Below are 25,598 nucleotides of genomic sequence, written 5' to 3' on the forward strand. Positions count from 1 at the left end.
CTAACCCAGAAGAGAGTCCAATTTATTGAGATGTAAAGTTATTCTTTTTTTTGTGATTATCTGCAATCATTAATATTTATTAACTGTCATTAGATCCTAATTTAGTAAAACTAAGCAGTAGTTTTTAAAATAAGTTGTTCTCACGAATTAGGAACCTTTATTCCTATTTTAAGCTAGTCATATTGATGTGTGATCATGAAAAAAAACAACTCAATTAATATATTATTATTATATTAAATTAGTATATTTAAATCTATGCTTTTGTTGACATAGATGTTGACATCCAATCTCAATCTGATGGTTTTGTTATTGTTATTATTTTAGCAACTGTTAGGTTAAAATTCCCTTTAATGAGGACAGCATATATCATGTAAGTGAAAGACAAAAGAACCAACTTAGAATCATTTGATTTAATAACATGATTAAATAGACAGTTGATCTCAGAGCAACCTAAAATTACACAGCAACTTTATAATTTAAACATTTCACAATTATTATTTATAGCCATGTGTTGATTCTGTGTGCAATGTGAATAAAAAAGTAAATATGTACATTTAATGCATGGGATATGAGTCATAATGCCCTTTCTGCTGCTTGGACTAAATTTATATCCCATTAATGGCAGCCACTTGAAGCATAGCCACAGGGAAATGTGAATGGTCATTAGATGCTGTATTTCCTTTGCTGCCACATGTCCTATATTGTAACATTTTATTTTAGTAAAAGCAAAAATAGAATTAAAGTAGAAGGGTAGAGATATAAATTTAAAAGTCCATGCTGACCTTTAAGGAACTTATATTTATGATTCTTTTATTCTGGTTTTCTTTTCTTTTAACCCTTATATTACCTACACATGAGGTCCAGGGTCATGTCACCTTTGATCCCTTGTCTCTATGGAATTAACTGTAGTGATATTTGAACATAAAAGAACTCTTTTTGGCATACAATAAATAGTCAAGAAAGACTTAAACTTTACCTCTTGTTAATTTTTTTATAACAAAAATTCTAACTTAGCAAACATAGAAATACTCTATTTGCCAGGGGTCATATTAACCATTCAGGATACTAAGAATAGAAAAAGAAATAAGGCCTGGTGCTCCCCTTAAGGATCCCACAGTTAACCTGGAAAACTTGTTCTTTGCAACTGTTAAGGTAACTCTTTAAATTGACTATAGCTTCCTTTATCTATTACAGAAATATTAATTTTTGTCTTATTGAAAGATTTTTGTGGATTAATTCCTTTCTTCCTTTTGAATCTACATAATTACTGAGCACTGGACTGCTCAGAAAGTGGAAAATTAATCAGCATGAGCTGATTCTAAGTACTTTGTATAAGCTCATCATCTTGATGCTGAAGGCTATGAAAACTAAAACTTACCCAGCAGGGTAACAGATTCCACTGACTTCTTTTTGTTCATTGCTGACAAACTGAGTTTTCACAGGTTTGAAACAGGTAATAGTCTACATGAGTTATGGAAAAGGCAACTGTAGAATATTTTCATGAATGTTCATTTTTTGTGCTTTGTAAACTTGTTTTAAATTTCTACTTTTAAAATTGCCATGACTAGATTGATGCTCCCTTTCTATAGCACTTTTACCTTGTGTGTACTGTGGGCTTTGTACCTGCTTCTGTTATAACACATGCTGTATTGTAATTATTTCCTTACTTGTCTCTATCACCTAATTTTCATAAAATCCTTAAGAATGGGAGCTTTATCTTATTCATTTTTACATCCTCAGCCCCCAAAACAACTTTTACACCTAGTAAGTATTCAAAAACTGTTTATTGTTATGGTTGCTATTGATAATTTAATATTTCATTCTGGTTCTAATAGAATATTTTTTCAAGGTAATGTATCATGTCGATGCCTTGCATTACTGTTCTTATCTCTAAAGAGCAGAATTAAATAAAAATAACTTTTAAAATTACTAAATCTGTTCTAAACCATTTTAAATCTTCTTGATTACTTAATATACTACAGGGTTTTTTGTACAAGTAAGTTGGAAGATAGTATCAAGTAATGGTTAAGAGCATAATCTTTGAAGTCATACAGCTGGCTTGGGTTCCATTCTGGCTCTACTATTACTAGCTACTTAAGATCTTTATTGTTTTCTCATATGTATAATGAAGATGTTAATAGTACGAATCTTCTTGGATTAAGTGAGTGAATCCATGTGAAGTGCTTAGAACAACAACTGATTTATAATGTCTTATTTAAGTGTTAATCGTTGTTGTGTTGTTACTGGTTGAGAGTTCCAGTTCTTAGAAAAAGCTACTGGAAAGATCTTTTCCAATAGCTTTCCTTCATCTGAAAATACTTTTATCTTATTTTCATCCTGAAGGACATTTTCACTAGATAGAGAATTCTGGATTGATCGTTCTTTTCTTTCAGCACATATTCGTACATATTCAGCTCCATGATCCCTACCAAAACTTAAGTAATTTAGAGAAAACAATGCTAAAAGGAAAGCTATAGCTGTAAATGCTTACATTTAAGAAGAAAGATCTTGGAACAACCACCTAACATTACAACTTAAGGAACTAGAAAAAGAAGAATAAGCAAAACTCAAAGCTAGCAAAAGAGATAAAAAAGATTAAAGCAAAACTTAATAAAATAGAAAAAAAAAAACACAGAAAAAAATGAACTAAACCAAATAGTGGTTCTTCAAAAAAATCAACAAAATTGACAAACTTTGCTATGACTAAGAAAAAAAGAAATATAAACTACTAAACTCAGAAATTAAAGTGGGGACATTACTACCATTTCTACAGAAATAAAAATATAAGAGAGTACTATGAACAACTGTATGCCAGTAAATTGGATAACCTAGAAGAAATGGACAAATTCCTACAAATACAAAGTGTAGTAGATTGAATCACAAAGAAATAGAAATCTAATAGACCTATAACTAGTAAGAAGATTGAGTTAGTAATCAAAAACCAACTATAAATAAAATGCCTGTATCAGATGGCTTCACTAAATAAGTCTACCAAACATTTTTTTTTAAATGGACAGTAATCCTTCTCAAACTCTCCCAAAAAATTGAAGAGAAAGGAAAACTTCCTATCTAATTCTACAAGGCCAGCACTCCCCAGATAACAGACAGAAAAAAACTCTAAGAAAACTACAGACCAATATTCTTTATGAACATTGATGCAAAAATATTCAATAATATACTAGCAAATCAAATTCAATAGCATATTAAAAAAAAAAAGATGCACCATGACCAAGTGGGATTTATCTCTAGAATGCAAGAATAGTTCATCATACAAAAAAACAATCAATGTAATGTACCACAGTTACGAAATAAAGGCTAAAAAAGAACACTTGAGCATCTCAATTGATACAGAAAAATCATTTGACAAAACTTAGCATGCTTTCATGTTAATGACATTTAACAAACTGCAAATAGAAGGAAATTATCTTATAATAAAGGCTTTATGTACATATTTGCCAGAGCATTCTACATGTTCAGTGCAATCCTTATCAGAATTAAATGGCATTTTTCACTGAAATAGAACAAATAAGCTTAATGGAACCACAAAAGAGACCAAATAGCCAAAGCATCTTTATAAAAAAGAAAAATCACTTCCTGATTTCAAACTATATTACAAAGCTATAGTAAGCAAGACAGAATGGTATTGGCATAAAAACAGACACAGAGGTGGAACAAAATAGAGAACCCATAAATGTACATACATATATATGGCCTACTAATTTAAGACAAAGGAACCAAGAATATACAATGGGAAAAGAGTAGTCTCCTCAATAAATGTTAGGAAGACTGGTTAGCCACATGCAAAAGAATGAAATAGGACCACTGTCTTACGCCATACACAAAAATCAACTCAATATGGGTTAAAGACTTGAATGTAACACCTGAAGCTATAAAACTCTTAGAAGAAAACATAATGAGTAAGTTCCTAAGCATCATTCTCAGCTGTGCTTTTCTGGAATTGACTTCAAAAGCAAAGGGAACAAAGCAAAAATCAGCAAGTAAGGCAACATCAAATTAAAAGGCATCAACAAAATGAAAAGGCAACCTACAGAATGGGAGAAAATATTTACAAATAATATATCTTGATAACATGTTAATATCCAAAATAAATATCGATGTCATGAAACGAAAATTTTTTTTAAAAAAACATGATTTAAAAATTGGGAGAGGATCTAAACACACATTTTTCCAAAGAAGACATCCAGATGGCCAACAGGTACATGAAAAGATGGTCAGCATCGTTGATCATCAGAGACATGCAAATCAAAACCACAATAAGTTATCACCTCACACCTGTTAGAATGTCTGTTATCAAAATTCGAGTGATAACAAGAACATGTGGAGAAAAGGGAACTCTTGTACACTGTTGGTGGAAATGAATGTAAATGGAAAACAGTATGGCAATTCCTCAGAAATTAAAAATAGAAGTACATATGATCCAGCAATTCTGCTTCTGGGTACTTAGAGGAAATGAAATCACTGTCTCAAAAAGATACCTATGTCCCCATGCTCACTGGATCATTATAATAGCCAAAACATGGAAAGAACCTAAGTGTCTATTGATGGATGGATGGATAAGGCGGAAGCAGCGTCAGCAGCAGCAACAACAGCCATCTGCCTTCACCTGTACCAAGTGCGGCAGGGATTGTCACTCCCGAATCGGACTGCACAGCCATTCTCGGCGGTGCAGATAGACTCTCAAGAAGCTACGCCATCGTCTCTCGAGACGGACGGCTGCCGCCGCCGCCGACGATATATGATACATAAGATCTTATAAATATATATAAGATACACCAATCCTAGGGACTATAGTTAATAATATTTTGTGTATTTGAAAGTTTCTAAGAGAGTAGATTATAAGAGTTCTCATCACAAGAGAAAAAATGTAACTATAGTTATGGATGTTAACTAAACTTATTGTGGTAATCATTTTGCAGTACATACATAGAGCAAATCATTGTGTTCTACACCTAAAACTAACAATGTTATTTGTCAATTAAATCACAATTGAAAACAAAAGAATATGGCAAGTTGAAAAAAATAGCTGTCAACTCTTCTCTTTGTGAATAGGAAAATTTTAAAATAGATAATTTTGGGTTGTTTTAGAGAGGGAGAGTAGTTAAGGAATAAACTCAATCTGACTCCAAAAAAAAAATAAACCTCCGCTGCCTTGCAGCATACCTCTTCTGGGGAAAGGCTAAGGGAGTAAACCCCGACAGAAAATCCGGAGCCGGAGTCCCTAAGGCGGTTTGACGTTGTAGTCAACACCGGCAACTCCTGCGGCGCACCTGAAGCCAAGCTGTATCGACTCCGTCTTTCCCTTGGATCCTTCAGCTGCGAAGAGAGGGGGGGTCTGCTGCATGGGCAACAGCAGACCCTCCATATCACCCTGCCCAGGCTCTGTAGCTTCAGCTCCACTGGAGAGGACACTCCAGCGTCATCGCAAGATGTCAATTCAACACGGGAGGAGACAGATGCCGTGTCACTCCCGTGTCGGACTGCACAGCCATTCTCGGCGGTGCAGATAGACACTTAAGAAGCTACACCATCGTCTCTCGAGACGGACGGCTGCCGACGACGACGACGAGTTTTGGAAAAATATTTTTACATGATTTTTTCAACCTTAGCTGTGCAATTTTAGAAATTGACTTATCTAATCAATACCTTTGATTCAAATTATGAAAATGGGATGTTGCCAGGTAAAAGTAACACAGCTAGTTATTGGTAGAGCATGACTCCACTCATGAAATCCTTCAATTCTTTTTTTTTTAATTTTATTTTTATTGTTTTTCTATTAAAATTGTCCCACTTTTTCCCTCATTGCTACCCCCCACCCAGCCCACCCTGCTGTCCATGTTCATGGGTTATTTATACACATCCCTTTACTAAACCCTTCGCCTACTTACCCTCTTCCTTCCCTCCCCCCTCCCCCCTGATAACCGTTACTCTGTTCCTTGTTCAATTTTGTTCATTTGTGTTGTTCATTAGTTTCCTGTATCAGGTGATATCATATGGTATTTTTCTTTCATTTCCTGACTTACTCGCTAAGCATAATTCTCTCTAGTTCCATTCATGTTGTGGCAAATGGCAGGAGTTCCTTCTTTATTTCTGCTGCATAGTATTCCATTGTGTAAATGTACCACAGTTTTTTAATCCACTCATCTACAGATGGGCACTTAGGCTGTTTCCAGCACTTGGCTATTGTACACAGCACTGCTCTGAACATAGAGGGGCATAGGTTCTTTTGAATTGGTGTTTCAGGATTCTTTGGGTATAATCCTAGTAGTGGAATTGCTGGTTCAAAAGGCAGTTCCATTTTTACTTTTCTAAGGAAATTCTGTACTGTTTTCCATAGTGGCTGCACCGGTCTGGATTCCCATCAACAATGCACTAGGGTTTCCGTTTCTCCGCATCCTCGCCAGCAATTGTTGTTTGTTGATTTGTTGATGATGGCCATTCTGACTGGTGTAAAGTGGTATCTCATTGTGGTTTTCATTTGCATCTCTCTGATGGGTAGTGATGTTGAGCATTTTTTCATATGTCTATGGACCTTCTGTATGTCCTCTTCGGAGAAGTGTTTGTTCAGGTCCTTTGCCCATTTTTTAATTGGGTTGTTTGTTTTCTTGATGTTGAGTCATATCAGCTCTTTATATATTTTGGAGATCAATCCCATGTCTGAGGTATCATTGGCAAATATATTTTCCCACATGGTTGGTTCCCTTTTCATCTTACCGATGTTTTCTTTAGCTGAGCAGAAACTCTTTAGTTTGATGTAGTCCCACTTGTTTATTCTTTCATTTATTTCCCTTGCCTTAGGAAATATATCAGTGAAAACTGTTACTTGGGATATCTGAAATTTTCCTGCCTATGTTTTTCTCTAGGACTTTTATGGTGTCACAGCTTACATTTAAGTCTTTGACCCAGCTTGAGTTTATTCTGGTGTGTGGTGTAAGTTGGTGGTCTAGTTTCATTTTTTTGCATGTCCCTGTTCAGTTCTCCCAGCACCATTTGCTGAAGAGGCTCTTCTCACTCCCTTTTATGTTCCTTCCCCCTTTGTCGAATATTAGTTGACCATAAAGGCCTGGGTTTATTTCTGGGCTCTCTATTCTGTTCCATTGATCTATCTGTCTGTTCTTATGCCAGTACGAGGCTGCTTTAATTACAGTGGCCTTGTGGTATAGTTTGATGTCAGGTATTGTGAGTCCTCCTATTGCAATCTTCTGTCTCAAGATTGCTGTGACTATTCGGGGTCTTTTTTGGTTCCATATAAATTTTTGAACTAATTGTTCTAGGTCTGTGAAATATGTCGTTAGTATTTTACTAGGGATTGCGATGAGTGTATAAATTGCTTTGGGTAATATGGACATTCTAATGATGTTGATTCTTCCCATCCATGAACATGGTATATGCTTCCATTTATTTGCATCTTCCTTAATGTCTTTCTTCAGGGTTATGTAGTTTTCCGAGTATGGGTCTTTTACCTCTTTAGTTAAATTTATTCCTAGGTACTTTATTTTTCTTGTCGCAGTAATAAATGGGATTTAAAATAGTTTCTATCTCTGATATTTTATTGTTGGTATATAGAAATGCCTTGATTTCTGAATATTGACTTCAATTCCTATCTCAGTATTCCAGTGCTTTTCTACTTTATATGTTCCTTACATAACCACTTGTTTTAAAAGTGGCCTGGAAATTTACAGTGATCTCTAAAAGACCTTTTACTTTAAATTGACTGTTCATTAATGGATCTGTTAATAGCTGAGCTCTCCAAACTCCCACTACCCTTCATTTGTGAGACACCTTATTTTACTTTAAAACTCATTGACTTCCTGAGAAGAGCTCATATGTATTATTTAGCTCTTTAGTGCCTTATGTGTTAGACTTTTAAACATAAATATTATTATGCTAGGCATTTTTAATACACTGTCTCATTAAAATGTTATTTTATTTGGGGGGGAGGTTAGGGAATGGAGGAGATACTGAGGAAAAACAACTCGTGGACATGGACAACAGTGTGGTGATTGCAGGGGGAGGGGGAATGAGGGGACTAAATGGTAAAATCTTACAACTATATGAGATATGAAGAACCCGAAGTTAGAGAAAAAAGATAATTTAATCATTATTTCTTTAAAATAGCTTTAATTTATTCTGATTCCATGTTCAGTGCATGTTTCCCATCCACCGCACTAACCATTACTGTAAAAACCTCAGGCACATTTCCCAGTTTGTATAGCAATTGGTGAATCTCTAGCCACAACAGTTTTATTTCTAAAACAGTTGTTCATATATAAAGTACAGTGATTGTTCTTTGTTGTTGAATGTATTTAAACCAACCATACATTGCCACTTAATATTCATTGAGTTTCTCCTTCCTTTCAGACCTGTATGTGGAATCAGAGGGAAAACTCTCATAATTAACTTGCCAGGTAGCAAGAAAGGATCTCAGGTAAGAAATCTTGAGAAACATATGGTTTAATGTACAAAGTGTTGGCCAACTATGAGAGTTAGCCAACCAAAAAGTTGGAGCACTTCACAAGGCTACCCTCACTTCTGACACCAATTGCAATTCACTGCACTTCCAAAACCACTCTCAGTTTCAGTAAGTCATTAAAAAGACTCACAGAACTCACTGAAAGATGGTACACCTACTATTATGGCTTATTACAGGGAAAGGATGCAGATTTAAATCAATCAAGGGAAGAAATAGAGGAGAATTACCAAATGACTCTCCCTGTGGAGTCATGAATGCATTAAGCTCCTGCCATCAATGTACAATAAAACAGGGAGTATTGACAATCAAGGAAGCTCTAAGACTTTGGTGTCCAAAGTTTTTACTAGGGCTTATCACATACTGCTCATATGGCTGACCTTTAGTCTCTAGCCCTTCCCAGAGGTTGGTCTGATACCTTTAATGCCCAATACTTTCCAGGGGAAAAACTGTTACCTCATTGCCCAAAGCCCCCATAATAAATAACACTTAAACTGTCTGGTGGTCAAAGTCCCCAGAACAAAGATGTTCCTATCACTTCTCAGTTACTGAGAGCAAAAACCAGACTCTCTTTGAATAAGGTTAATTCTTTATTAGACTAGCTAATCCCTGGCCTTTAGCCAATGCTATCTTACAGCAAAATGATTTTATAATATTTGTCTGGCTGGACATCTGTATTTACTATGGCATTTTTATTATAGACGCAAAAACAGTACGAGTGTGAATATGCCTAAGATTTGGAAAAGCCACTGTGGGATTGGGATACATCTAGAGAAACAAGTAATCCATCCTCTATAGCTATTATATACATTTTCATATTTTTGTACTGATTTACTGATTTTCCACCTTGATCTACTCTTTATAGTCTATATGATACATTCACCTAAAACTGTTTACCATAGAAATTAGCTCTCTTGCTCAAGCCAGTCATTTTCCTTTTGTATTACATTTTGAGGAGGCTTTAACTCAGTTTCCCTGTACATATAACCACAATATCAGTTGTATAATCTTACTAAACTGTCAGTATTAAAACATATCACAGTACAGTAGTAGGTGTAATGTGAAAAATAAGAGTCAGAAGATATTGGTGTATATAACTGGATTCCCACACACACATTAACAGGTAGCCTAGTCTATCATCATATATGACAAACCTGCCTCCCAGAATGATGTTATTCAGGTTTAAGGCTTGGCACATTCCAAAAGTAGTAGACTCAACAACATATAGGTTTTCCCTTCCTGGTATATAACTGAGCTAAGAAACAATATCATCTCTTGTTTTAAACCTCTTGATACACCAATATAATTTTGGATTTCCCTCATTGTATAACCCATTTATTCATTCACTAACTTTTAGCTACCATTTCTTCTCTCTGTTTATACCCAAACTTTTTCTTTGAAAATCTTTGAATGAGACAATTGGTTTGGACACTATGCGATCCAGATTGCCATCAATAATGCTTGTTTAGCAAGTGCCTCCCATCTAGTTCATTTCCATTCATATAAGGTAGGGTTACTTAGGTACAAAACTCATAGGCACTCACAGTTGCAGCCCTGGTCCTAGAGGTTATACATCTGGTGGGGAAAAATAGTTGAGGTGATGTGGGGAAAAAATATAGTCCTATAGTAAAATGGATATTCTAACAGCATCCTCCTCCAACCCTCACTTCCCCAGAAAGGTGGGGACTTTCCCGTGGCCTCCCTCATGTTGAATGTGATCACACACCAGTGAAGGTGTGTACGTCAGCCCTTCATGTCTTTATCTCCTCCCCTTTGAGATAACAAATATTTCAGTTGTCCATTCCAATTTTCTATCAAATCATTGCTCTGTAGATGAAAGTGTATTCCTTGGAATAAATGGTCATTGATACAATATCGTCTGTTCTGATTCTTTCGTGCACTGAGCATTTGTATCTACCAATGGGTAAGCAAAGCCCAGTTGAGAGTAAAGTGTCTATTCCTGTTAGGACCCATTTGTAGCCTCCAGTACTGGCGTCAGGCCAACTTGCTAGCTGTGTTCAAGACCTTCTGCAGAGCCCTCTGCCGTCTCTGTCTCTCTTGTTAGCAGACAGAACAGTTCTTGTTGGCATTTTGTGTCTCAGAAAGTACAAGGGGAATATATCTACATTCATCCCATCTCTGCAGCCCCCTAATGTCCACTCATCTCATGGGCCTCGTGGCCATATCAAGAAGGACACCAATATCTGCTTATCAGTTCCAGTCAGTTTTTAATTCTGGAAGGGGGTTCTTTTGATGGGCATTAACATATCTTACTTTAATATACCCCTTGCATTCCCAGAGTGATTCCTATAAGGCCATGCCCCGTACAGGAATCCCTTTACTAGACCAGTTTTCCATTGTCCTGCAGCCTGACCATGCGGCCAGACCATTAGACACTCCTCATGAGTCAATAAAAACCCAAACATAGGGCCAAACATCATGCAGTTCAGCCCATCGAGCTGATTTGTTTTTACCTTCTTCAATCAGAGTGGCGGCCTTCCAAACAGGATGCTGTCCCTTCACCTTGGAATTGCCATCCATAAACCCAGCAGCTCTTTGTTGATCAATAGAAAGCTGTTTATAGGGCACCGCCCAAGTGGCCCAAGTGGCCATAGGATCCAGCAGCTCCTCAGGTGGTTCCGAAGTCGGCCCTAGGTGAAGGTGAAAAGAGGCTACCTGCTCGTGAGTACCTCCTTGCATTCTCCTGGTAGCATGATCCTATATCCACCATTTCCATTTTATTATGGAACTCTCCTGGGCATTGCCTTCCCCATTAGAGCATTTTTCTGACATTACCTAAGACATTATGGATATTTCAGGTTTCAAGATTATATTATTTTATATCTGTCAATAATAAGGGAAGTCTCAAAATTCAATAACAAGCTAGTAACTGCCTTCTCAAATAGAAATTTTCTGGTCCAGAATCCCAGCAGTATTGTTGGGTGGCACTCACAGGTTTTTGCCATAAGCCCCAGGTTGCTCTCCACTCAGGGCTCTTGTACAGCAAGTCAATGAACTGTGTGGGCTCAATCTTACTGATTCCCACTTAGCATATCCGATCTATATTGGTGGAAGAGTGGATTTACGTGCCTTCTGTTTTACAATACTGAGTAGGGGAAAAATTCTCCAAACACAATATCCATTCCCATAATGCATTCAAATAAAGGAGATCCACCACTTCACATAAAGTTCACTGTACAAACATTCTATTTCATCCAAACTTTTACCTTAATTCCTGTTGCATTTCTATATCCTCTCAATTTAATAGTATCCCCTCATTAGGACTTCAAGGGTTCTAGAATCACAGTACATGGGACTCCCATTTCAAAAATTTCCCCCAAAATCTCTTCTTCATTCCCTGACCATTTTACCCATTTTTGTGCGTATGGTCTTGGATTCTAGGCCTGCATTGGGCCAAGGGATCCAGACCCTTTAGTCTGGATTTAGATCATGGGATCATCACGCTAGGTGATTCCAAGTAAGGTTTCTTACAGTCATCTTTGCCTTCTAGCTTTTTAAATATTCCTAAACTAAGGTCAGTAGAGATTTGTTTAGGACTCAAAGCCCTCACATTAAACTACATTGTTAGACTGTTTCAGTGGCCACAGTCACCAGGAAAACAGACACTGCTATCAGGAGACCAGCAGGTGCTCCCAGCTATTTTCTCAACCCACAACAATGCTACATTAAGACCTTTGTTTTGCTCCCATCAGTGCTCGCTTTATTAGCCATTTCATTTTTGTTCGTTTAATTAAATTCATTGGGGTGACATTAGTTAATAAGATTTATAGGTTTCAAGTGTACAATTCTATGATACATCTATATATTGCATTGTGTGCCCACCACCCAAAGTCAATCTTCTTTCGTTACCTATTTTTAGACCCCCTTTTCCCTTTACGACCCACCACTGCCTTCCCCCCGGTAACCACCATATTGTTGTCTATGCCTTTAATATTTTGTTTGTTTTTTTGTTTGTTCATTTGTTGCTTTCAGTTTTATATCCCACATATGAGTGAAATCATATGGTTCTTAACTTTTTCTGTCTAGCTTATTTCACTTAGCATGATATTCTCAATTTCCACCCTACTAGGAAAAGTTCCTTGTATCTCTCACTCTCTTCCCCTGTTCTTTTATACATCACTCCAACTTCATTCACTATTTATTGCTTCAACCTAACTTTTTTCCTTTGGAAACAGCTCTGAGGCTACCAACTATATGTATCAGACCAGCCAGAATCTCAACTTGGCTCAGCCTCGGGACCCACCCTAACATTCTCCCTTACATTCATTTTGGCTAGCACAGATAGCAGTAACCAAGGGATTGTATATGTACCTTGTCTCTTGTTATTTGCATTTATTTATGCATCCAGTGGCACAGCTCCTTAGGAGCTGAATCTTTCATTTTGAAACTCCATTGTTAACTTTTATCTTCAATAGCTAATTGCAGCAAAGCTGCATTTATATTCTGTGGGTGACCCTGTGTTCATTCAGGCTCTACAGTGATTATTCCCCACTCTCTCTTCCTTGCTCCTCCCAGATCACATGTTTTGTGCATCAGAGTCTTTCTAGTGAATCCCACTTCTAACATCAACTGTAAGGAGTTTGGGCCAATTGCGAAAGTTAGCCAACTACAGCAATAGAACTCTGCGTAAGACTGCCTTCAGTTCTGACACCAATTGCAATTCAAGAGATTTCTGAAACCACCCTCAGTTTTAATAATTCAATAAAAGCACTCACAAAACTTAATGAAAACTGTTGTACTCACAGTTATGCTGTATTACAGGGAAAGAATACAGATTGAAATCAGCCAAGGGAAGAAGCAGATAGGACAGAGTCTAAGAGAGGTACCAAATGAGGGACTTCTGGCCATCCTCTCATTACCTCCTCTCCATAATATGAGAATATACGCACAGAGTATTGCTAGCTAGGTATGCTCACTTCTGCCTGTGGTGTCTCGAGTTTTTATTGAGACTTGATCACATATTACCCATATAGCTGACATTTAGCCTACTCCTTTCCAAAGGCAAAACTGATGCCTTTACCGTCTAGTTCCTCCCAGAGGCTAAAGTGATATATTTCCCCAAGCCCTCATAATAAACCATATTGTTAAACTGTCCAGTAGCTAAAGGCCCAAGCTTTTAGAGAGAGGAAGGAAGAAAGAGAAACATCGATGTGAGAGAGAAACATCAATCATTTGCATCCTGTACATGCCCCATCCAGGGATCAAACCCGCAACTTAGATATGTGCCCTGACTAGGAATCAAACCCTCAAACTTTTGGTGCATGGGACAGTGCTCCAACCAACTCAGCACCCGGCCAAGGTACAAAGACACTTCTATCAGGCATGATATTCCAAGGAACTAGAGATCACCTCCCAAAATCTGAGAGTGAAATCCAGACCTCCCTTTGGTTAAAGTTAAATTCTTTGTTATACAGTCTTTTATCAGTAAAGTGATTGAGTCATATGAAGAGAGGTCAAAATATTGGACACACTTTCACATTGTCCAGTGACCCTACATAAATTTAAGATACATCTTTACAGCTTACATTTTAAGGTAAGTTACTTTAAATGTAAAAGAGAAAGACCTCTGCCCAAACACATTCCGCAGACGTATCTGGCCCTATGTTCTATGGTTAAAGTTCTCACCTTTTCTTTTTGGTGATATTTTATTAGTAATAGTGAGCAGTTGAACAGAAGACTATATTGACTTTAATGCAGCGTTCTGTACAAACTTATATCTAACGTTGCCTAACTATACTTTGTGATGCTAGTCAGAGCTTTAGATCTCTGAATAAAATAGTTCGGGCCTCAATTGGTTTGCTAGTTATAGTGCTCTGCTATAATTAGAGAAGTGAAGCCTTTAAACCCCAAAGTTGTATAAAATGTTTTTTTTTTTTAATGTACTGTGTGCTTATATAGTACTGTAGTTTTTCAGAGAATACTGTAATATATGCCATGCCTACTTCATATTTCATTTTACAACAATAATGCTTTAAATATGATTCATTCTTAAGACTGATAAAGAGAAATATAAATCCAAAATCACAGAGAACTTTTATTGCTGTCATTTTATATGCCTATAAGAGTGCTTCATCTTCTTTTTTTTTTTCCTCTTGCATACAGGAATGTTTTCAATTCATACTGCCAGCTCTACCTCATGCTATTGACCTTTTACGTGATGCCATTGTAAAAGTAAAGGAAGTGCATGATGAACTTGAAGATTTACCTTCCCCACCACCTCCTCTTTCCCCTCCTCCCACAACTAGCCCTCATAAACAGACAGAAGACAAAGGGGTTCAATGTGAGGAAGAGGAAGAAGAGAAGAAAGACAGTGGTGTTGCTTCAACAGAAGACAGTTCTTCATCACATATAACAGCAGCAGCCATTGCTGCCAAGGTAAGCCTGCTGAGACTCAAAGATCTAAAGGACCCACAGGTAAATGTACTGATTTCATCCTTCTTCTCATGCCATCATTCCATAAGTTTCAAATCTCTCAGTGCATCCTTTAAAAAGAACTAGGATACTCATGACTCTCCAGAGCTATGTTTCCTCCATAATGTAAAGATTTTGAAGACATTGAAGCATTTTCTGGGTTCTGAGACATTAAAGATACTGCTGTTTACCTAGTGAAGTAATAGCTGCAATGATAAATAATGTGACATTGAAGAACTCTTTGGAGATGTCATAGTAAATACACAATGTTCATATATTCAAAACATCAAATATTCACCAATTCTTAAAGGAACAGCAAACTGAAGGTAGGAGACCTTTGATGATTCAAGAGATTAGTTTAAAATGATTAATAAAGGCTTTTTAATATAAGGCAATTAACTAAGCACTTATTTAAATATAATGATGCAAATTACCATAGTGGTGTAGAGAGGAAATGGATAAAAGATATTTTAATTTTAATTTAATAAAGATTATTAGGACAGTACCAAAGTATTACTAATTCTTTTGGGGAATTCTGGGAGTGAATAGAGTGCCATGAGGTACGTGAGTAAATTTAGTCATCTTAAAGTCACAGAACATGATTTTTATTACTATCCATACCTAGTATAATCCACCCAGCATGCTTTAAAATCATCAGAAAGTACATATCACTTCTGGGAACAATGATTGTTTATTGATTGAGAGCATACAGATTGAAAATCTAATCACCAATTTAAGTAATTCCTAAAGTTTTATGGATCATTCAGTTATTTTGGTTATGAGGATAGCATGAGAGGGTTTTTTTTGACATCATAGATTAGAAAGGATCATAGAGATCCTTCCGAAGTGTTCATTCAGATAACCAATAGGTGATTCTTTCACTGAAGACCAGATGATTCTATCTCCAGACCTATTTAATGATCCATTAAGTTCTTAAGGCTAGTAAGTATTTAAGTTGTATGTGAGGTTTCTTTTGTTTTGTTTGTTTTTATGGAACTAATTGGTGAATTAGGTACATTTAAAAATAAATATATAAGCTTTCTCTTTTAATTAAAAGAGTAAAAAGTACCACCAATTTCAATATTAAGAAAAAAGCTTTTATAGCATTTGAAATCTAAACTGATTTGACATTTCATTGTTCCATTTGTTTTCACCTTTTTTCCTTTCCAGTCATTTTGCTTGTGTAGATTCATGTTTTCTTGTCACTATATTCATAGTTGTTATGTGTTGTGCATTAGAAGCATCCATTCTACACCAGTCCTGCTGTTATCATGGCACACGGTGAGCAGCCCATCCCTGGTCTCATCAATTATTCCCATCATGCAACAGGCAGTACAGATGAACGGGTAAGATAAGAGGCTTTTGCATTAATGATTTTGCAAGCATACCACCTACTTCCTACCATTGTTTTATTCTGAAGGATCTTCAGCAGTGCTTTCTTATGAAAGTGTAAGTGCCACTGAGTATATTCCATCACAAAATTTAATTTAATAGTTTCTCCTGTACCTAAACTACTTTAATATTATTAAGATTCTGTAGTTTGTGGCAATGAGTTTTCATCACATGACTTCTAAGAAATTCATTGCTCAGACATTATTTTTTTCTTTAGCAATTTTATCACATACCTTCAAGTAAATTACCTGAATTAATTAAAGTAATCCCTTTAAGAGGTTCACCTTATGTCTTAAAATCTAAACTGATTGGTCAAACTAATATTTCATTTGTATTAGTCTTGGATTTTTTTTTGCTCATGGTTTACGTCTTATTTTCTTTTTATTCATTATATTCTCATTACAACTATTTAGAGAGTTGAGTCCTGATACAAATTCTGAGGTTCCTAATTTTCCAATAGAAACTTTTGAGGGTACATATCATTACTTCTTTCAGCCACTGGCTGAATTATAGTTTAAAAAGTATACAAGGCTAGAAAAGTTTAAAGCAGTGATATTTTAGACCATGACTACAAAAAAAAAAAAAAAAATTAACTCAATTCCTGACATGCGTATAAACAGAGAGGAAAAAATAAATATTAAAGTAAAATTTGGCTTTAAATACTTAGAAAGAGCAAGCACTCAGAATTTGGGGAAGTGGTTGGGTCATCTCTTAGAAGATACACTACCAAAATGGAGACTCTAACCCTTATATACAGCAAGCACTGCCTGGTTGGAAATAAACTTGGGCTAGTCAAAGAACAAGTAGAAAATTTAAGTATTGATTAGTAAAATTATTAGTGAATTTAGCTTGACAACTAGTATGTGAATTCTCGATATAGCTCTGTTATACATTACAAACATTCAATAATATACCAAACTTGAAGCAGGACTATTTTTTGTATTCTTGTCTTACAAAACAACCATAACAACTGTAATAACCATCCTAGTTTTCAAATTGAAGTATTTGTATGCATAACTAAACTTTTAAGTAATCATATTTTGAATTTTATATTATTACAACCAAAATTATTTTATTGACTTTTTTTTTAGTTCTTCCATGGATTGCACATAACTAGTACCATCCTAGATACATGAAAGAGAAATTGATTATTACATACAATGGATTCCTTTTATTATTAGGATTTCATTCTCTGGAGGAACTAGCTGACAATCACTGTTTAAGTGTTCTAACTGGATGTCCTCATTATGGCATAACCCAGGAACTTCTTTTTTATTTATTGATATTTAATAATCCTCTCTAAGTAGTGGTTATGGTCTTTTTGACAGATAAACCCAGTTTTATAAGTAGACTTACATTTTTTGTGCCTCCTTTGACAAATAATAATCAGAGCTATATTTCAGAGAGTATAATGTTCTAGTTTTTCAGAACTAACATCCTTATAAAAGAATGAAAAAAGAAGAAATATGTAACAGAAAATAATGAAAAGGAAGGTTTTTAATGTTCTTAATGCTCCTAAAGAAGTTATATTAACTCTGTGAATGCCTATCTGGCACTAACTTTATTAACAAGTCTCATTGGTTCTAAATGCCCTGATTTATTGTCAGTTTTTTAGATCTCTACATGAGAACAGTCACTTACAATTTATCTATGAACTATTTGGCTGATTTTTACAAGCTTTACCCATGTGAAATTTAAAAATTCATTTTTGAAAGGGAGAGTCTTAATTGCATATTGGAAAGAAAAATCACAATTTCCCTCAGCTGATTCCCATTTTGAGGCTTGTGAGGCAATGTGAAATAATGTAAAATTATGCAACTTAAAATCAGAAAACCTAGATGTAAGTCCTGAGTTTACCAGTTAATATTGGGGGCAAATTACTCAAGATTTAAAGTTCAGCTTCTCATATATAAGATGGAAATGATAATAATCACCCTGTAGGTCACAAGAAGTTATTTATTTGTACCAACTGAAGCATATCAGGGAAAATCATAAATTTAGAGTTTAATATTTACAAAATTTATTCTAGGCACCAAACTCTATGCTTGATGCTCAGAATGCAAATATAAATGGATTGTTCTAGCCTGTAAAAAAATCACAATATAACTAGGGAGTTTTTTTAATTAATTTTTTACATTCCTAATTCAATTATCTACTTCTTAAGATAAAGAATGTGAAACCTGATCAATGTACTGACTCTTTAATAATTAGTTACTAGTGATCTTATTACTAGTTTTTGCTAAACTGATCAATTTGCTTTTTCAGAAAATAAAGAGGTTTGAGGAATACCTCTTATAATAGATATGTTAGTTGCCTCTCTAGCAGCCATTTCCCATTCCCTCTTTCTAACTCTGTACTGCATTTCCCAGTCACATAGTTTGGTGGAGGATTAATTATACCTCCAGTATAGGTTGACTTAATTTACTCAGCATGTCCATTTCACATAGCCATAGTTTTTAGTTCAAGAAACACATAATTCAGGCCAGTAGGACAAGTGGGTCTCATCTCTTAAGTTTTATTTGAACTACTGGGGGTACAAATTTTCTGTTTCTTACTTGATATTAATAAGGAAATATACAACCTCAAGAATTTCATCTTACAACCATGAAAGGAATAACTGGCAATATGGAACCAAAAGTAAAGAAGCGGTCTTGAGAAATGGAAGAGAAAGAGAGGTGTTGGGTTCTGTTCACAAGGTTTGAACCACTCACTCAAGCCCCTGTTGAACTATAACTACCTCTTTATTTTTCAGTTACATGAGCCAATAAATGGCTTTTTTAAATTAAAAGTTAATTAGAGATAGAAATGGATATGCTGTTGTCTGCAACCAAAAAGCATCTTAACTAATATATACCTCAGTATGTACTATCTCATCTAATAGATGAAAAGTTTCTATTATAATGACAAATATATCAAACAGGAATCCCTGAAGTTTCATATTTGAGCAAGAATTCTGATTCAAAAGGTTAGAGGGTAGGGGAATGTGACACAAACAGGGGGAAAAAAAGAAAATAAATCCTGTCTTTCCGTGGTTATAAAATAAGTGTGAAGGTTTTTTCAAATTTGAAGAAATTATAACTTGTGCAATGCAGCTTCAAGGCAACTGATAGATTTAAAAATACAAGTCATAATTACAGGCAAAGAGGAATTTGAGACAAAAAGGAAAAATATCCAGAGATACATAATAGGAAATCTTGTCTCACTGACAGAAATTAAATCTTCTGGAGAATTTCAGCACAATAAAGGTTTTCCCCAGGCTCCATTGGATACAAGAAAATCTGCGTGCCCTGGGAAGAAAAAAATTGATGACTTCATTTTGGTAAAGGATATAGAGAAAACAATATGTTGAATTCAAATGGCCAGTCAGAATTAGCAACCTGCCACTCCTATGGATTTGTCCAAAATAAATGTTACCATTAAAAAACAAAAAGAGAGCTACTTTAAAAGTTTTGATAAGAAAATCAAAGAACACTTGGGAGCACTGTGTGAGGTCCATGGTGCCTACTTTCAAGGGAACTGAGGCTGCCCCATTAGATTTTCCTGAATCTCACCAACGGTCTGAAATCTCTTCCCTTCCGAAAGTGATTTTAGTTTCTGGAAAAGCCTGAAGTCTCAGGGCGCCAAATCTGGGCTGTAGTTGGATTGAGTCACCTCTGTGATTTGATGTTTCACCAAAAAACTCCGCAAGAAACATGATGCACGAGCAGGCATGTTGTCATGATGAAGCTGCCAGTCACCAGTTGCCCATAGCTGTGGCCTTCTGAATCATCCGAATAGTTTTCGTGGAGGAATGTTCAAGCTTAACACAAAATTTGATGCAGATTCATTGCTCTACATACTCAGCGGCATCTACCACCCCCCACTGACTAGTACAGTGAAGTCATCATTGTCCAAGCATACGCATTGCAGTCCACTCTCCTTGGCTGCCAGGTTACATCCATGTTGCCTAAACTGTTCTCGTTATATCGACAATGGCTGGACTTTGCCCAGAAAGGCTTCATATGTTAGGCTCCCTCCACTCTCCACCACCCCCACTTCATTTCCTCTGGTAACCACCACATTGCTGTCTGTGTCCACGAGTTTCAGATTTATATCCCACTTATGAGTGAAACTGTATGTTCTTACCTTTTTTTTTTTGACTAACTTATTTCACTTAGCATAATATTCTCAAGATCCATTTATGTTGTCACAAATGGCAATATTACTTTTTTTCTTGTGGCTGAGTAAGTATTCCATTGTATATATGTACCACATCATAAAATCATCAGACCCCAAATAGCCAAAGTAATCCTGAGAAAAAAGAACTAAGCCTGAGGTATCACACTACTTGACTTCAAATTATACTATGGAGCTATGATAATCAAAATAGTATGGTATTAGCAGAAAACACACAGATCAATCAAACAGAACAAGAGTCTAGAAATAAAACCACAGGTATATGGGCAGATAATTTTCAACAAAGGAGCCAAAAACACACAATGGAGAAAAGAAGGCCTCTTCAATAAATTGTGGTGGGAAAGTTGGAATGCCACATGCAAAAGAATGAAACTAGATTACAGTTTGTCCCCATATAAAACTAATTTAAAATGGATCAAAGAGCCCTGGTTGGGTGAATCAGTTGGGGGAGCATTGTCCCATACACCAAAAGGATGCAGGTTCGATCCCAGGTCAGGACACATGCCTGGGCTGCAGGTTTGATCCCAGGTCAGGGTGTATGCAGGAGGCGATCAATCAATATTTCACTCTCTCTCTAAAAAATCACTGAACATAGCCTCAGGTGAAGATTTAAAAATTAAATAAAATAAAGTGATTCAAAGACCTAAATATGAGATCTGAAATAATAAATTACCTAATTATATCTTTCTTCACTCTTTTTCTGTGTTGAAAAAACAAATTTTTGTAATTTCTAGCTGCTTGCTGGGAAAACTCAAAGACAGTTTCAGGTGAAACTATACCATGAAATTTTTTTTAATTTGTTTTATTTGTAGGATTAAATTTTGAGATGTCAGAGGAAATTTACACACTTCATTTTGATAGGATCCTGTAGAACTGTGAAATAATTTTTGGGAGACTTTTAATTAAAATGACAATAAAATGTTATTAAAACCATAAAAGGTAACACAGTTGTTAAGAATTGGCTCTTTCATAAATGAGGAACTTTCGTCATTTGTTTTTTGTCCCCTTAAATGCTCACGCATCTGATAAAAGTTAATATATAGCACAGAAATTTATTCTGGTAAGATACAGCATTTCTGCTGAATAGATTACATAGTAGATAAAGGCACCAATCAATAAGTCGAGGAGAACAGCCCATCAAAATTAAGTAAACTTTTTTCATGTTCAACACATTTTACAACTTATTTTCAGACTCAGGTATTAAAAATAAAAGGAAATAAACTTTACTTTTTGAGTTTTAGTCTTTATAATATTCTTTCAAATATTCTTGAACAAACTTTATTCTGGGACTGCAGTTCTTTCTTAGATGATCCACAAGATAAAAACTATCTTCATAGTAATACTATGATATAGTTTTTTAACATGCAATATGTTAATTTGTTTTTTCAAATAAATTAACATTAAAAATTTTTGTTTTGTTTTAACTTATAATTCAGTAAATATTGAAAGTTATGACCTGCTTGTACAAAAGCTGTAGGAGCTCTAAATAAATTTTAAATGTGTAAACAATCCAGAGACCAAAAGCTTGAAATTGCAGCTTTAGAACAAAACTTTAATGCCTTAAAAACAAAAGCACATGCTCTCTATCACTCTCACTCCTACTACAGTGTCAGTGACGCATATTAATTATAACTTTGAATTTTAATGAAAGTAAGACATTTATACTTCACTGAGAAAATCTGGAGTTAGGTAATTTAAGAACTATCTACATCTATTTTAGCAGACAGTAAAGCTAAAGTATATACATAATACAATTTCCCACATCACACAGTTCTTTGACTGCTTGTTGGTGTCAAAAGAATAGACAAATAAAAAGGACTATTAATGACATCTGTCATCTTCCACCCAATAGAGAATAAAATCTGTAATCCATTTACAGGATCACCAACTGGTCAGACAATAAAACCAAAGTCCCAATTATTGCTGCCATCAATGAGCAATAATTTCCTGGCACTGCACAAAATAGAAACAAAGACAAAACACAAATCATTATAATAGGATTTTTATTTAAGGTTTTTTAAACCTTGAGGAAACAGACAGTTATATAGGTTCTATTGGCATTTGAGATTCACCTCCGGTTGCAAAGAAAAGATACCTGTGGACTTAAACAAGTGCTTCAAGTTATACTCCGACAGCACAGTTTGTTCTATTAGATAAATCCACTGGGTATCTCAGTGGATGATCTCTAAAACTGTTAAAAATAATTTTTAAGATAAAATTTTATTAATACCAAATGAATACATATCAAAGATATTATTTTATTCATTAATTAATTAGGGTCACAGAAAGATGTTACAACTAGTTCACAGAAAAAGAGAACACAACTGTATAGGTATTAGGAATGCTGGAATGAATTTACAAATAGATGCAATACTTGGTCATTGTCTGTAAAGCGGTCCGTTGCACTTCCGTGGCACAATAGAATCATTTGGACCAAAACCATTTACATTACTATCAGTTTTTACAGTTTAGAATTGTAAAATAGCTGAAAGGCTATGAACAGTGTAGATAATCCAGAATGGTCCAGTACACAGGACACCTAGTAATATTGTTTTGTCCATTTCAAAGTCTTTCATAATTTTTCTTGACACAAAAGGATTACAGTGATGCATTGATGTTTACAAAAACTTAAATTTTTCTTAAAAATGTTCATGTGCCTAATTTGCATTTTTATTGCTTATACTATTATTCGTTTGTTTCTACTCATATGGATGCTGCATAGCAGGATTTTGTAGAAGGCTATATGATCTTTCATAATAAATGAATATTTGAAGTTTTTGTATAACTACTATAGTTAATGAAGGAAATGTCTTGTTAGAATGCCAGTTATTTCTTTCCTAATGTTGACCTTTGAGTAAAATTGTTGGATTCATTATGTATGTAAGTGTGATGAATTAGTAGTATTTTTATTTGGGCAAATATATGCTCTCATAAGTCTTTCACAAAGTTTACTATTATATCAATAAAATAAATCGGAAGTTATGTTAAAATAAACTGTATAGACCTTTTTCAAATCTGGAAAGCCATATGCATTGTACTTAACAGCATGAGTTTGACATCTGATAGTTTTAGTTCTGTTAATTATTAGTTCTGACACTGGGTAAATTGCTTCTCCTTCTAAGCCCCAGGCTTCTCTAAAATAAAATAACAATGATATTAACTCCATTATCACTTCATGAGTAATTTATGAATATTTAAATAAGAAAACGGATATAAAAGCACTTAACATGTTATCTTGTTAAAGTAAACATTTAATATTAGGGGATTGATGTCCTCACTGACACTTAATCAACCTTCAGATATGATTTATACAATTCTCCCTTCACACCTCTGTCCTTTGCCCAACTGGACAATCCTTTCCTTTTTTGTCTTATTCGGCCTTTAACCATCTTTTAAGGCCTAGCTCAGTGAGTGGTTCTTACATTTTTATATCAATGGTGACCTCCTTTGTGAATGTGATTAATGTTGGTGCCCCTCTCCAAAGGCTTATAGATACAAACATTGAGTACAAACATTCTTAACCCTACTCTTTGCCCGGCTAGTATCTATTTATTCTTTCTATTCCAGTTTAAATATCTTTCTCACAGAAAGATTTATCTGATCTGTCTCCTCCAACCTAAATTATTCTTGCATTTATTGTCTCTCATAGCACCATGTTCTTTTCCTTTATAGCCTTTATCACAATTTACAATTATATACTTATTCATGTATTTGATTTATATGTATGTAGACTATGAGGTCCATAAGAATAAGGATTACATCTCTTAGTTTATATCCAACATCCAGCACAGTTTGTGACATAGTATATACTGTACAAATATTTGTTAAATATGTTCCATGAAAACATACAGTGGATCACCCATCTCTAAGGAATAGATGTCCCATCTCTAAGGAATAGATGTCCATTCATTAACTTTATAAATCAGGTATAAAAATACAAGATAAGGGGAATATAGTCAATAACTGTGTGATAACTGCATGGTGACAGGTGCTTACTAAACTTACTCAACAACATTTATGTATTTTGTGATCACATCACAAAATACATAAATGTTGAATCACTGTGTTGTACACCCGAAACCAATATAATATTGTATGCCAACTATACTTTAATAATCATAAATAAAAAAAACTAAGATATATTTTATAATGCCCATGATGTGTAAGGACTCTTCCATGAAACAGATGTATAATCAGCATATTCTCTCCCAATAGTAAGCCAATATATTAAGCAACTATAGTAATAATGATAATAGATACTTTTTGAATGCTGGCTATAGAGCAGACACCCTTCTAAGTGTTTTATATATACCATCAGAAATTGATACTGAAATGCATGTATCAGAAAGATTATACCTTTTCATTTTTTTGGAGGCAAATTTATATAGGGAAACAAATGTTAATAAGGACTCTGATTAATACCATTGAAGACAAAAGAAATTATGAAATTTTTAAATGGGAAAATAATTTTAATAAGTATAGATAGCCCTTGTAAGAAACATTCATATGAATAATTAAATTTTTGTATTTATAAGAGATAAGTTATAGTCATGCCTTATATGTTTACTTTCTAGACAAAAATCATAAAGTATGTATTTTCTTTGTATATTCTTGTGCATTTTTTGTATCATTGATTTTAATCTAGATTCAGGTCTTCATATTAATTCTGTTAAATTTCATTTTGCTACATTCAGCTGATCAGTCTAGCCTAAGGAGATCTTTTTTAAATCTATATTGACCATTCGGTATATTACCTGTTTTTTTCCTAGCTTTGTCACCTATAAATATATTAACAATGCTTTCATTCAAGTCACTGATGTAACCTTTTTTTTAGGGTAGGCCATTGCACATACTACCAGAAACCCTGTTGACTGTAATTGCTTAACCAGCTAACATATATTTGTCTTATAGTCATCAAAACCCACTTTCTTTATCTTGTCCACAAAACTTTTATGAATGACTTGTCAGATACCTTACTGAACTCAAGGTACACAAGTTTGATAGTTTTGTTCTTTAGTAAGATTTTCATTATACTTAATCATAGCCTTTAAAGGATTAGTACCAAGCTCTCAGAAGATACATGATGTAAATTTTCTGACAATCTATTTAG

At 34.9% G+C, this 25,598-nt stretch overlaps 1 protein-coding gene across 8 annotated transcripts in view; it reads left to right on the plus strand.

The window, feature by feature from the left end:
• The window catches only part of GPHN (gephyrin), a 414,033-nt gene that overhangs the window by 206,967 nt on the left and 181,468 nt on the right, over positions 1-25,598 (plus strand). For 4 of the 8 annotated variants that reach the window (XM_090271004.1, XM_090271006.1, XM_090271005.1 and 1 more), the window contains 3 exons: positions 8,380-8,446; positions 14,612-14,884; positions 16,159-16,266. In XM_090271004.1, coding sequence (XP_090127130.1) covers positions 8,380-8,446; positions 14,612-14,884; positions 16,159-16,266 — 448 coding nt within the window. The remainder of the gene's footprint in view (positions 1-8,379; positions 8,447-14,611; positions 14,885-16,158; positions 16,267-25,598) is intronic. The other 4 variants (XM_090271010.1, XM_090271012.1, XM_090271011.1 and 1 more) reach the window with 1 other exon arrangement.

This window comes from Furipterus horrens, unplaced genomic scaffold (genome assembly GCF_987537825.1).
Source record: "Furipterus horrens unplaced genomic scaffold, mFurHor1.1.pri manual_scaffold_3, whole genome shotgun sequence".
NCBI classification, from domain to species: Eukaryota; Metazoa; Chordata; class Mammalia; order Chiroptera; family Furipteridae; genus Furipterus; species Furipterus horrens.